Here is a 14,040-nt window from a genome sequence, read left to right as displayed (position 1 = left end):
GGTGAAGATCTAACCCTGCACTGACCACTCTGCAAGACACCTGCAACAGCTTTTACTCCTCTCCTAAGAATTATATGGACCAGTATCACTTAGAATCATTGAATCCTTTAGGTTGGAAAAGTCCTCTAAGATCAAGTCCAACCATTCTGCCAGCACTGGCAAGGTCACCACTAACCCATGTCCCCAAGTGCCACATCCACAGCTTTTAATTCCCTCCAGGGATGGTGACTCCCCCAGTGTCCTGGGCAGCCTGTGCCTGACCAACTTCTCAATGAAGAAWTTTTCCCTAATATCCAAAATAAACGTCCCCTGGTGCAGTTTAGTAATTTCTTCTCATCCTGTCCCTGTTCCCTGGGAACAGAGCCCAATCCCCYCCRGCTGCCCYCTCCTGTCAGGGAGTTGTGCAGAGCCACAAGGTTCCCCTCAGCCTCCTTTTCTCCAGGWTGAGCCCCCCAACTCCCTCAGCTGTTCCTCCCAGGACCTGATTCCTCAAAAATATTCATCTAAAGTTTTCTGGGTCTGCAGGGCAGCAATTCACATAACTGGCTYTGCTGCCCACGTCTTTACTGATGCACAAGCGTTGCAGACACAATTAACTTGAGAAATCCAGAGGAAGGGACAATCCCACAGCTGAACAGTCAGGATAAAGCACTGCCCACACATTGCACTGTTCTATTAACACATGTAAGGATTATTTTTGGACCATGGACTAAAAAGAGCTTTTCTCAAGCCTCAAAGTGGATAAATAATGTTGTTTCTAATCTTTCCTGCTCACTGCTGCCTTCCTGAAGAGTGAAGGTGTGAACCAAGGCAGCAGCAYTGGCCAGCTCAGTGTGAACTGCTCTGCAAGACACTACATGGAATTGTATCCATAAGTGATGCTCACTTAGTTCACACTGAGCCCTGGAGCTTCTGTCATCCACTTTATCCCATCAAATTAGTGATGTGTGTAAAAACATTGGCTTGGGGATCACTTACCACATCCACTTGTGTCAATCTAGCACAGGAATTGTTCAGAGGCAGGGAAAATGCACACACAACTCTTCACAGGTGAAAAACAGTCCCATTCCTCCTCTGAAACAAGCAAGACCACATCCTTTCTCTCTTAATTACCCAGAAATTTGTGAACAGGCAGTACCTGGGGCTGACATGCTACACCAGAGCCATGGTCGCATCCACATTTAATATCCCTTATGTACAGGCTGCAAATATCACAAAAGGAAGAGGAAAAACACTCACAGAAGTCAAGTAATTCTGATTTTATATTCAGGCTTTGCAAATCAAGGATGTCCTATTTTTACTATTCATTCAAGGCAAAAGTCTACACAGGCATGTCAAAAGCAGGAATTGAAAAACAGTGAACACAACAGTCTTGAAAATACGTTTAATGTCTAATCTTATACAAAAGTGACAGCATTTTCAAAAAAATATCAAATCCTGTATTTATAGCTTCTCACTATCATACAGCAATATTTGTTTCATCTAAAGAAAATACAGCAGCAGGTGATAATCTATACTTTAAAGATGTGATTGCTTATATTTCGTATTGTAAACAAATGCAGTATGTCAACCTCAAAGCACAAGTCAAAACGAACTCCTCAGCAATTGAACTCAAAATGATGCATAGAAATGTACAAATTCCATTGCAAAAGCTTCAGGCCAGAAGTTGCTCACACTTGACATAACATGTGATAAAGTTACTACACGGTATATAGTGACACCTTGAGTTTTTACACAATAGATTAACAGGAATACCCTTTTCACTGCTATGCAAAGAACTCTGCTCACAAAAACAAAGGGGTTATGAAACAGTTTTCATGACCTCAAGAAATACGAATATACATTGAAAAACATCCCATATATATTGAATTTTAGCCTAAATGTTCCAGTAATAAATCCTGCCTATTTCAGGAAGAACCTAGAAGTCTAGTTACTTTTACAAAACCCCTTTCCAAAAATCGTTACTTGCTACTTTTGCTTTATCCTTTCCTACCTCTTCCCATTCCCTGCAGAGACATACGGCCAGTGCAATTCCAACTGGAGTGCTGCTACTGCATGATCCATTCATTTGGAATAAATGTTTTYTCAATACAATGATTTACAGTCTAAGGCTGCAGGTATCAAAAAAGCACTTGAGCAAATGCAGTCAACGTTGCTTGTGTTAATTTTTAATTAGTCTTGCCAAGTCTGCTTGGGGGGTAACCGGGGTTTTTTTAAGGTTAGTGAAGACTTGCACTTTTGGTTCTTATTCCAAGGGTTAAGTTGCTGGGGTTTAAGTTGAAATGTTAAGTATTTTTGTTCAGCTCCAGTATTGTCTTCCTAAAACAAAAAACAGACATTCCTTTGCTATCAGCTTTCGTGACATTGGATTAATGCAGCCACARCTCAGTTGGCTGCTTTCTCCTGCAAAAATACTGTAGGACTTTGCCATAAAGGCTATCACTACCAAGGAGCATCACCACCAGGTCACCCCATGTGCTTTTAGAGTGTCCATCACWTGCATGCAGGAAGCCACGAAGGTACTGGAAGAGAATTAACTTGTGTTCACAGTTCCATGATACAAAGACTCCCTAATGAGCTACCATGTGAAGCAAAATCTGTTCCTAATTCTACCCACAGAGGCTAAGTTAGGAGATCCCCAGCTGGGGAGGAAACAAACTGTCCGTGGTCCAAGTGTAGGCCATGAAGTACCACCAAGAGACGTGGCTGAGTCTTGGCAAACCCCTCAGATGTGCTTGGCACAGATATGGCAAGAACATGAAATCTWAGGGCAGTGCCCCTTGGGAGAGGCAGCTGCACAGCAGTGCACAGGCTTCCTGACATTCAATTTCTCCCAAATTCCACCTACTCCRTGAGGTATGCAGACACCCAGCTGGGAACAAACAGGGGGCTGTTCCCAGGGACAGACAACGAGACCCCCTCGTGCCCAACTGTGACAACAAGGATCTCTGTCACGACACAGCTGTGCCAAAAACTGCTGGGAAGGGAATGCTCAGGTTGGGCTTTAAGCTCAAGTTCAGTTTCCAGGGACTYTGAAAAAGTCTGCCAGGTTTACACAACCCAGCAGCCAAGTCAAATTTGAAATGACTAGAACCCAGGCCAGAAATAGGAAAGTACCTATGTGGGGATCARTTTCTCTTTACACAGACCAAGCCAAACTTCCAACCACCACAGAATGAGAACTGGCAACAGGATGTCCTCATTTGCATGCACAAAACTCACATTTGCTGATTCAAAGTTAACTGCACATCCAGGTTATTTCACTTGCACAGGAATGCCTGTTTGTGAACACCAACAGTGTGCTGAGACAAGTCACACCAAGGCTTCCAAACGTGGCTCTTCTCCTCCGTAGTCCCAGACTGAGCAATTGGTTTGAGTATGTACAAAATGCTGAGAAAACCTTCGAGTTCACATGCTCTGTCTTGTTAGTTCGAATTACTGTAGCACGTTCAAAAATTAGGTTTCTTGACTAAAATGTTGAAACACTTTCTCTATTGACTTTTTAGAATAACCCGAAAATAGACAAAATATGACTATCCATCCGTTCAATGACCAGCACGAGTCTGGCAACAAGACTTAAAGCATTAATGGAAATTTAAAAATTATTTTTTTTTAACTCCACGGGCCTGATTCTTTATAATCCTTACATGGCAACTCCCGTTTTTCCAAGGAATTCTTGCCAACATAAGAACCACAGATGTGTTAGTTGATTTCTTCTCTTTGTATTTCACTTGATTAAACCAAATAATTATGCCAGCATATGAGCAAGGTAAATTGATGTAAACTGCTCCTTCATATCTCAAATGCACACACAAGAGGCAATATTCTTCATAGCCTCATACATTACTGAAACAAAAACTGTAAGAATCTCTGTAAGTAGTGGATGAAGGTGGAAAACTACAGTATTTTGTTGCCCAGAATGTATTCAGCGGTAAGGCTGCAAGAGACAATAAAGTCATGGTCAATACAGGCTTTTCACACAGCAGTTCATTCACAGTTACATATATTCTTAATTAATCACAAATTCATCCTTGTAATTTGTTATTCCCTCCCTATTGCTCTAGCAGCAATCTCTCTAGATTAAAGGGATCAAAACACATTCTTTTTCAGAAATTATTACAATGCTTTYCCCCCTTTTTTGGCTTTTAGAGTCTTTCCAAGCAGTGGAAGACCACTATAATAAGTGTGCTCAAAGTCCTTACCTGCACTAACAGTTCTTACACTACTGAATTTCCCCACTTAAATGTGAAATAATTTAGAGTAATTYGAGACCAAAATGAAATACTCACATGGGGACCACCAGGCATTGATGGAGCACCAGCAGGGCCAGATGGCACTTGAAAAGGATTAGGGGGCGTAGGATATAGTCCTGGAGCTGGATATGATCCTGTGGGTGGAGGGAATGGCCCGGGCGGTGAMGGTCCCCACGTTCCAGGCGGGACCGTACCCCATGGTACTGTYGGCGCAGCCCCTGGAGTCTGGGTAGGAGCGGAATATGGCCCTGGGGGTGGATATGGCATGCTGGGAGCAGGATACTGCCCTCCCATTGTTGGTCCCCATGCCCCGGAGGGCATGGATCCCCACGGCCCAACAGGAGCAGGAGGTGCAGCTGGCTCTGTCGGACCTCCGTAAGGTCTTGGAAGCTCTGGAAAGGGCATATTTGGTGGAGGATACTGCCCTGGCGGGACAGGACCTGGCACAGTTGGGGGTGGATATGGACCACCAGGAGGAGGGCAGGAGGGTCCAGTAGGAGGAGGAGGAAATGGAGCAGGCGGTCCCGGGGGCATTGAAGGATACATTCCCGTTGGAGGAGGTCCGAAGGGCACGCTGGAAGCCGATGTGTTTGGTGGCAGTCCCGTTGGAGTCATAGGGGGGGCGCTGGGGTTATTCCAAGGGTTGGAAGCCGGCCAGCCCTGCGGTGGCTGCCCGGGCTGCTGGCCAGGCTTGGTGCTGCTCACTTTGGAGGTTTTAGCAGGCGACTGGTCTGGTAAAGCATCTGCCAACTGAAACACAAAGCGCCGGTGAGAAGGGAACGTGCCCGCCGGCCTGGCCAGCCGCAGACATCCCCCCACCACGTGTCTACAGCGCAGCTGCCAGAGCAGAGAGGAGGAGAAGCTCTSGGCGGCTGCACAGAGATGATTACATTCATTTTTGTGCAGCTCCTATYGCTAAGGCAGCGGAGGCATTCTGACAGGCCGCAGTTAAAAACCCAAAGATAAAAGGCGACCTACCACACGGAACAGCAGGCAACYGCGGCACAAACCTGAAAACATTTTCCTAGATTTCTATTACAACTATCCTGATGCCATTAAAGCACAGTTCCTTTGTTCATGTCACAGGAGAGAACCCACGAGGCACCCAGCAGCTTCCGATGTTTAGTCCAGGGATTGCTACATCTACCCAAAAGGAAAACACCACGACTGCGATACGGAGGAAATCTCTCAGCTGTCAGCTCCCCTTTTCCTTCAAAAAACTGTCAGCTTTTGGAATAATCAACACAATTGGCTGATCTTCAGGAAAGAAAAACTGTTACTTACCGAAAAATCATCAGTTCCAGACATTGTGCTGAAAAGTAAGGTAAGATAAAGTGAAATTTGTTGAAAATAATAAATGTATCTTTAAGCAAGACTTCATGAGACRTCTACATTTGTCTCATTCGAAGCACAGCAAGTGCTGAACTGGCAGCACCTCTTGGTGCCTTGGTTTTAGTGGCTCTGGCCCAATCCAGGTCCTGGAGCACRGATCAGGGTGACAGTGCCCATGTCTGTTGGGACACCTGTGCCCAGGTGTTGCTTTGGGGATCCCAATWACTGAGGTAATGGGARTAAATTTACTCTYGATAAAGTTCCCATGAAAAGGAAAATCCTCAGCCTCCACCTGCCTCCTCTCAGAGAGGTGTGACACAGGATGTAATTGGGCCACATTGCAACAGGAAAAAATATTTTAAGCATTCGTATRGAGCATATGGAGCCTGCCCAGACAGGGATGCCTGGGAAGGATTCCAGGTGTTTTCTAAACTGGGATTTGGAAAAGGTATAGCAGCAATCTTGTAGGTGAAATCAATGCATCTAAACCAAAACAATTAAATCAGAGAATCAAAATGGTTTGGGTTAAAAGAGACCTTAAAGATCATCTAGTCCCAGCCTCCTGCTATGGGCAGGGACAGCTTCCAACCCCATCCAACCTGGGTTTGAACACWCACAGGGAYGGGGCAGYCACAGCTTCTGTGGGCACCCTGTGCCAGGCCCTCAATACCCTAAAAATCAGGAATTTTTTCCCAATRTCCCATCTAGCCCTGCTCTCTYGCAGTGGGAAGCCATTCCCTGTGTCCTGTCCCTCCATCCCTTGTCCCCAGTCCCTCTCCAGCTCTCCTGGAGCCCCTTTAGGCCCTGGAAGGGGCTATGAGCCTTCTCTTGTCCAGGTGAGCACYCCCAGCTCTCCCAGCCTGGCTCCAGAGCAGAGCTCCAGCCCTTGGAGCACCTTCACAGCCTCCTCTGGACTTGCTCCAAAAGGTCCATGTCCTTCTGATGCTGGGGACCGCACAAATCTTATTGCCAAAAATAAAAGAACTAGTTTATCTATTAAAACTATTTAAACTAGGTGGTTTATCCTCCAATTATTTCAGAACATACCAAGGGCAAAGGATGCTCTTATTTACATTCACCAACTCCACACTGACTACCGACGTGTCACTACTACATATCCAACTTCCAACCTCTCCACACTTCCAACGTGCACTGAAAATAGGGACCAATGAACCCTATTAACAAATACTGATCAGAGGTGAGGAACTGTTAAAAARATGACCAAGAGCAGCCAGACTTTTTAGGGGAGAGTGTACGAGACAGAAAGGAATGTAAGAGGAGGAAAAATGCAAAACAGAAGTCAAGAGTACAGATACTACTGCAAAGCTGACCCTCACAAAACATAATTTTGTGTGTATTCCCTTGTTGATGGTGAAGAACTGACTTTAAGACAGAGAATGGTCTCAGGGACAGAGATTTGTACAGACAGCCCAGACCAAATAGGTTTATAAGCTCCTTTAGATTAATATATATTAATATTGTCTACACTATATTATTTATACAGTCTTCTCTGAAACTGCATTGTAAATTTATTACTATCTACACAATTTCATAATCTTAGGACAGTTCTGGATAAGACAAGGGCCATTTAGCTCAGTATCCCATTTTATCTTAACAATGACCAGTAGAGAAAAACAAGAACAGAAATGACACTCACCCCAACACTTCAATGATTCCAAACTCAGACACTTCCTAAGCTGTAGACTATTTCTATGGAGTAATAACTCTCAAATAATTCCTTTTACGCAAACACATCCAATTTCCTCACTYAGATGAAGGGATGTCTCATTTGCCCACTTCAGTGTTGTTCCTGCAACACCCACTGGCAAGGAACTCCACAGGCTGCTATTTGTTGCACAAAAGCCACCTCCTTTTTTGTTCTAAACCTGGATTTTACTAGTTTCACTCACTGCTCCTCCATTCTTGCAGCTGAGGAAATCAGCAAACCTATTCTTATCCACCATACCCATGCTGATCMTTGTCCTACAGATTTTTACTGTTTTCTTTCAGCTGTCCCTTCTCCAGGTTGAGCTCCAGCTTATTCCCTTGACCCTTGTGCAGCAGCTATTCCATACCTTTGATTATTCTCCCTGCCCCAATTTGAGGCTTTTCCAAGTCTTTTGTATCATTTGGGATGAATGACAAGAAAGAACCACAGAGAACTGAAGATGTCAGATAACCATTGATTTATAGAGTATCATAATCGTGCTCTGGTTTGTCTTCTATTTCCTTCCTAATAYTTCTTAATGTTTCAGCTGCTTTTTGATCTCTATGGAACTGACACTTCTGTGGCAATATTTCATTYCTCAACGTCAAGGGTCAGCCCAGCATTTTATATATGAAATTATATGCACCACTCTACATTTATCTACTCTGAATTACAGCAGATTTATTGCCATTGAATTATTTCCACCAATTTATTACTTAATTCTTACTTTCCTGAATGGCTTYGTATCAACAAGACACTGCTCAATCTCATTTCCCAAGTTATTTATGATCACATGGAACAACCCAGACCTCTGTGGAAATACAGTGAACTTTTAAGTTACACCTCATAATTTAAATAACCCTTTAAAGAAACACCTTGTAATTTAAATAAACCTTTCAAGAAACAYCTGGTAATTGAAATAAACCTTTTAAGAAATAGGAATTCAGTGCCTAATTGCATGAATACAAAGGTTTGTTAAGCTCCAGTATTAAATTAACAGCAGTAGTTCTTTCAAGTAAGGACTCTCTGCCTCAGGTGAGGAACACGTTCAGATCAAGGACTATTTGTTTAAAATTGAGAAACCAACTGAACTATATCAGGGAAGTGGTTTCTGCTCCCATTATTAACAGTTCAGCTGTTTGAGATATATCTACCAGAAACTCAACTTCTCTTTGATAAATACCTCTTATGTTAAGAATTCACTAATTTTTGCAATTAACCACAATAATAATGAGTTGATAGGTGCTTTTTGGTGCTACTGTAATTCAAATTATCTTCATGAACAGAGACACTATTTAAATGTAACCCCCAAAATTAAGGAACTCAATCATTAATGTAGTGACAAGTGCAAAAACATTTTACATAAGTGCACAGGTAATAATTATCATCACCACGTTATCAAAAAACAGCACCAAAACAGGTCAAGAGAATCYTCATTTCTTTAGGCAGATGGAGAGATGGGGTAAGACCAACTGAAAAACAKATCTGTAACAGATTGAAAAAAGTCCACAGTAGAAGTTGGAACATTTGCTGCGAGGGAGAGAAGGAAGAGAAGAAATAAAACTAAAAGAGAACTCGGAAGAAAATCCTGTGATCTGTCACAAAAGTGTCAGAGAGGAGTAAATTCAAKGCAAGCAGTGGGTGAATGCAGTTGAAACAGGCCTGCTTCCCAAATACCAACTAATATCCCCAATATTTGTTAGCAGATCATTCCCAAATACTTCTGTGCCATGAAAACGAAGGGAACAATTCTGCTGCATGATTTATGAAAAAAGAAAAGTAGTTAAGCATAGCTTATAATGAGATTTAGTGGCTTTTYTACTTTGGCAAGCAGACAAGAGGAACATTTGTTGGCAACATTTGGGATAACTGAGCCCATGCCAAGCATGTCAAGGATCCTCTTGCAGACAGGATGGCCTATTTCAGGGATGTTTTTTAAACAGACATTTAATCTGGGTACTGCCACCTTCATTTCATAAAAAAGAAACTGAAATTACCCTTAACATTCAGACAACATATGAACTCATCTGTATTTAAATCTGGAATCTATATTCCATTCAGGTTGTTCAACAATAAGGAATTCATGTTAAAGAATTTCAGTCAAAGCCTTACAGGAATATCAATTATATTAATACAATTATTGCCCAAGGCATCCACATGCTCACAAATCAGACTTGGAGACAGTGTCAGACAGAAGACCTCCAAGTAACTAAATTTTAAAGTACCCCATGGTCTCACACAGGATCAAGATTTTAGAAAAAAATCCCACACTGAATGGTGGCTTGATGGGATTTTTAGAGTCATCAGAATTAAAAGTGGACTTCTGAATTAACCAATTATCTCTTGAAGCTTTTCTAGTGCACAAGCATTGATATGAGCAGGAAAAAGAAATCATTCATGTAACAGACATTTGTTTTGCCCCATTTAAACTCTAYTCCAATTTCTCCTTTCCTGGAGTTGGGATGAAGAAAGAGTGAATGAATGGAAGGAGGGTTCAGGAGTTAAAGTCATTTGGCAGGGAGCAGAAAAAGACAACAGAGATGGCAGCATTCAAAGTGAAGTCCTGCTGCATCCACTGTGCTGTAAGATAAGATTTCCTTTGTCTTCCAAAGGCCAACGCCCCTGGAAACATCCCTGGCTTTCCAGAAGCCCAGAGCCTGCCAGCTCCAGCTCTGCTGGTCAGGGCACCACCTCTCAGCCACCTCCGAGGACACAAATGACCAGAAGCACAAAACTGAAGTGAGGGATGGAAAGAGATGAYCAATGTCTGCAAAATAAGGCTGCCAGGAGCTGAATTCCTCTCATCTTTTATCCTGAAGACCCATGAGAGGGATGAACGGGTTCACAGCATCTTGCCCAGAAATCACACCCTGCAAAACCTTCAGTCCACAGACCAAAGCCTCCTGGATCCCCACGAGCTGCTCCCAAAAGCTGCTCCCWAAAATTAGCAGCAGGTAGGTGAGATGAGCGAGGCTGCCGGGCTCATGCTGCAGCTAAGAAGAGAGAAAGGCTGGGAAGCACAATTCCAACTCAGCTCTGATAAGAGAGCTCTTCCAACAGCGCTCACAACCAACTGGTGACTTTCAGAGAGGTCTGTGAAACGCCTGTTTCTGGAAGCGTGGCGCTACGTGTGCCGTGCTAAATCCRTCCTACTAAACAGCTTCCACAACAAACCAGCTCCACGGTAGTTTTTTGAGCTCTAAACCCTCTTGGATCRCATCCATCCCGCTGAAACTATGGATGTAGTAGCAATTTTTCCCATGCTTCTGCCTTTCCTGGCTTTTATCCACCATCAGTCCTTACGGGTGCTCATCAGGAAGAGCTGCCCAACTCACTTTTTCTTCCCTACCCAAAACTAAGCATCTACTGCATTCCTATTTTTTTGAGTTGTATGACATTTTTCCAACACTTGATGCGCCAGATTTAGTTCCTGTCTCCAAGATCATCTTTCAAACACAGAAAAAGGTTTTTCTGGATGCAACAGGCTGTGCTGCATTTCCACTGGGTGGCACGGCTGCCTCGGCAGAGAGGTTCCTTTGTCACTCTAACATGACTAATTCCTACCAGCATAACCTCATCTACAACAGGAWTTCTGCCCACATAAGTGTAACTACCCAACATAGCACACGGAGAAAATGGAAGAGACACCAAATCTTTGACAGCTTCTAAATGTTTTCTAAAATATGCAAATTTCTGCAGCTTCAGGCATWAAATATCAACACTTCAGAGCTGGCCTTTATAGAATCCCAGAATGGTTTGGATTGGAAGGCACYTCAAAGCTCATCTCACTCCACTCCCTGCCACTTTCCTCCAATAGACCAGGTTGCTCCAAGGCCCATCCATTTCCAGGGAYGGGGGAGCCACAGCTTCTCTGGGAAACCTGTGCCAGGGCCTCACCACTCTCACARCCAAGAATTTCTTCCTAATATCCCACCTAATGCTGGGAAGTCAGTGTGAAACCATTCCCCCTTGTTCTGTCACTCCATGCTCTTTTGAACAGTCTCTCTACATCTTTCTTGCAGACTCCCTTCAGGTACTGGAAGATTACAATTAGCCCACCCCAAAGCCTTCTCTCTTCCAAGCTGAACCATCCCAACCTCTCAGCCTTTCCTCACAGGAGAGCTGCTCCAGCCCTCTGATCATCTTGGTGGCCTCCCCTGGCCATTTCCCCTTCTTTAAAGCCTCCCCAGTGTTCACACACGACAAAATAATTTGCTATGCCTTGGGTGTTTCTTCATTGGCAGAATAAAGTCAATTGATAAACTAAACCTATAGTTACTTCACGAGTGGCTATGTGAGGTTTGGGAATGTCTCTGCCACTTTCCCTATTTTTTATGACTGACAAAAAGGACTAAAGTCAGACCTTTAGTTTTCARGTTTCCAGGCCAGATTTCATTAAGACCTGCAACCAAATTGTGGTAATTGCTATAAATGATCAACTACCAGAAAAAAACAGTTCTTCAAAACCGAGATCCTGGCAGTTTCCGAGACCTSTAAAACACAAAGCCATAAGGATCTGCGATCTGTGCCAGCTCTTCACCCTTGTCAGGCCATTCAGTTTCACAGCTGCCTCCCCACCAAGCCCAGAGCTGATCCCTTCATCTGGTCCCCACACCATGGCCAGATGGTCCCACACCCGGCAGACACGGATCACAAGGAGGTGCCTTGTTTGTGTGCCAGCTGTGACACAAAGTCAGGGCACAACAGAGAACCTCTCCTGCCAATGAATCCTCCTTTCCACACCACCCAGCCCTGGGAATCCTGAAAATATTTATTGGTCCAGCAGCTCAGAATAATTAAAACTGATCTTTCAAAGTTGCCTCTAAATTACCTTGAGAGCTACAGAGCCTCACAACACAGAATCCCAGAATGGTTTGGGATGGAAGGGACCTTAAAGCCCATCCCATTCCAMCCCCTGCCATGGCAGGGACACCTTCCACTATCCCAAGGTGCTCCAAGCCCTGTCCAACCCGGCCTGGAGCACTTCCAGGGATAGGGCAGCCACAGCTTCTCTGGGCAGCCTCTTTTCTCCTCTCAAGCATTATCAGCTTAATTATTTTAATTGTTTAAATGAACTAAGCACACAGACTCTGAGGGGTGGCTATCAAACAGCTTCACTACAGAGTTTTRGTGTGTCACCCCCTAATAAAAACATCAAACCCATGTGTCACATACCAGCTGTAACCTCACCTCTGACACACAAACCCGCACACCTTTATGTGAGTAAAACTGCTCTTTAGTATTCAATCTCACCAGCTGGATACACCTGGCACYTTTCACATCTTCATCTGGCACTGTTAAAATGCACTTGAATGAACTCAAGCTTCAAGAATACCCAAAATGCCTTCCAGGACTGGCCTGATATCCACCACAAATTTTTCCTTCAGCCACTGATCTCTACAGGTCCCGGGAAGGGCAGTTTCAGGGCGTGTCAGTTTGGTTTCAAAAAGACAAAGCARCTACTTTTGTTCTTACACCACTGGCAATAAGGCTGAGTACCATCAGATCAGCACCGTTTTCTACAGAATTCACCTGAGAACAAGTTTTCCGTCAGAAATAATCCCTTTTAGGCGGGCAGCCCTCGGGGGCACTGATACCACACAGTGCTGGCCTTCCCTGTAAACTGCATTAAACACGTTAAAATTTGATAAACCAACTTCTCATCAACTCTGAAAAACTGACTTTCCTGAGCCTTTCTTTAGAGAGAAAGCTTTAAGTTAAAGTCACTTATATACAATCCACGCTCATTGATTCGCTCATTAATAGATTAAGACCACACAGCACAAAAAATAGCCGAACAAATAATTAACCCAGCCAAGACAGCGCCGCCACCACCGCTACAGAGCCACCAGGCCCCGCCACAAGCGAGCCCCGGTGCTCTGCAGGGACCAGCACCGCCCGCCCCCCGCAGGAGGGGCGGCACCTCCGGGCTGTCTGAGGCGCGGCCCGGCGGCTCCCCGGCCGCAATCCCCCCGCCCTCCCGCGCTCCCCGCGGCGGCGCAGGGCCCGTGCTGGCGGCGGGGCCGGGTGGCGGTACCTGTGCGGGGAGAGCCGGCGCAGGCCCGGAGCGACGCGGCGGCCGCAGCTCCACCGCCACCGCGACGGGCACCGGAACCGGAACTGCGTCACGGCGGCCACGCCCACCCCCGGCACGCCGGAGGGGCGCGCGCTTGGCCACGCCCCTGCACGGCCGCCGTGYTATTGGCACCGCCCACCGCCGGTTTGGCCACGCCCCCTGCCGGCCTGCATTGCGTCACAGGCCACACCCACCCCAACTTAGCCACGCCCCCTTCTTTCCCCGCCCACAGTTTTATAGGCCACGCCCCCATCAGACCACGCCCCTCCCGCCCATAAACGCAGCACGGTGCTAGCGGAGTCACGTGACAGCCAGCGCTGGCCCCGCCCCCGCCCGGCGCGCGCCCCCCCTCCCCGTCACGTGACGCCCCCTGAGGGGAGGGCGCGGCCCCTGAGGGGACCCGGSCCGGGGTCTCCTCGGCGCTCCGAGAGCTGCTGTTAAAAAGCGTTTCACCACCATTTTCCACCGCTTTCGTAAAAAAATATAATGTAGTAGCTTGATTTGTCGCCCCCCCTCGTCCGTGAATTAAAAAAAACTGCACTGTGCAGTTCAACACCGGCAGCAGAAACTGATACAGCAAAGCGCTTAGGTTTGGGTCCATTCACACAAGTCAAAATATTCTTAGTGTAAAAAAAGAAATCAATTAAACTGCTAAGAAATTAAAATATTCC

The 14,040-nt window shown here is 45.3% G+C and overlaps 1 protein-coding gene across 1 annotated transcript; it reads right to left on the bottom strand.

Annotated features, from left to right (window-relative positions):
* Positions 1-1,370: 1,370 nt before the first annotated feature.
* On the bottom strand, positions 1,371-13,390 carry MAPK1IP1L (mitogen-activated protein kinase 1 interacting protein 1 like). Its single transcript, XM_057385252.1, has 4 exons — positions 13,331-13,390; positions 5,538-5,565; positions 4,290-5,003; positions 1,371-3,937 (listed from the first exon to the last, which is right to left on the bottom strand). Exons 2-4 carry the CDS (start codon positions 5,559-5,561, stop codon positions 3,926-3,928), a joined length of 750 nt encoding a protein of 249 aa, XP_057241235.1. The 5' UTR covers positions 5,562-5,565; positions 13,331-13,390; the 3' UTR covers positions 1,371-3,925.
* Between the last annotated feature and the right edge of the window lie 650 nt (positions 13,391-14,040).

Source organism: Malurus melanocephalus, unplaced genomic scaffold (genome assembly GCF_030028575.1).
Source record: "Malurus melanocephalus ecotype Western Australia unplaced genomic scaffold, MMel_1.1 scaffold_802, whole genome shotgun sequence".
NCBI classification, from domain to species: Eukaryota; Metazoa; Chordata; class Aves; order Passeriformes; family Maluridae; genus Malurus; species Malurus melanocephalus.
Note: the sequence above shows the minus strand (reverse complement) of the source record. Positions and strands in the feature narration are given on the sequence as shown.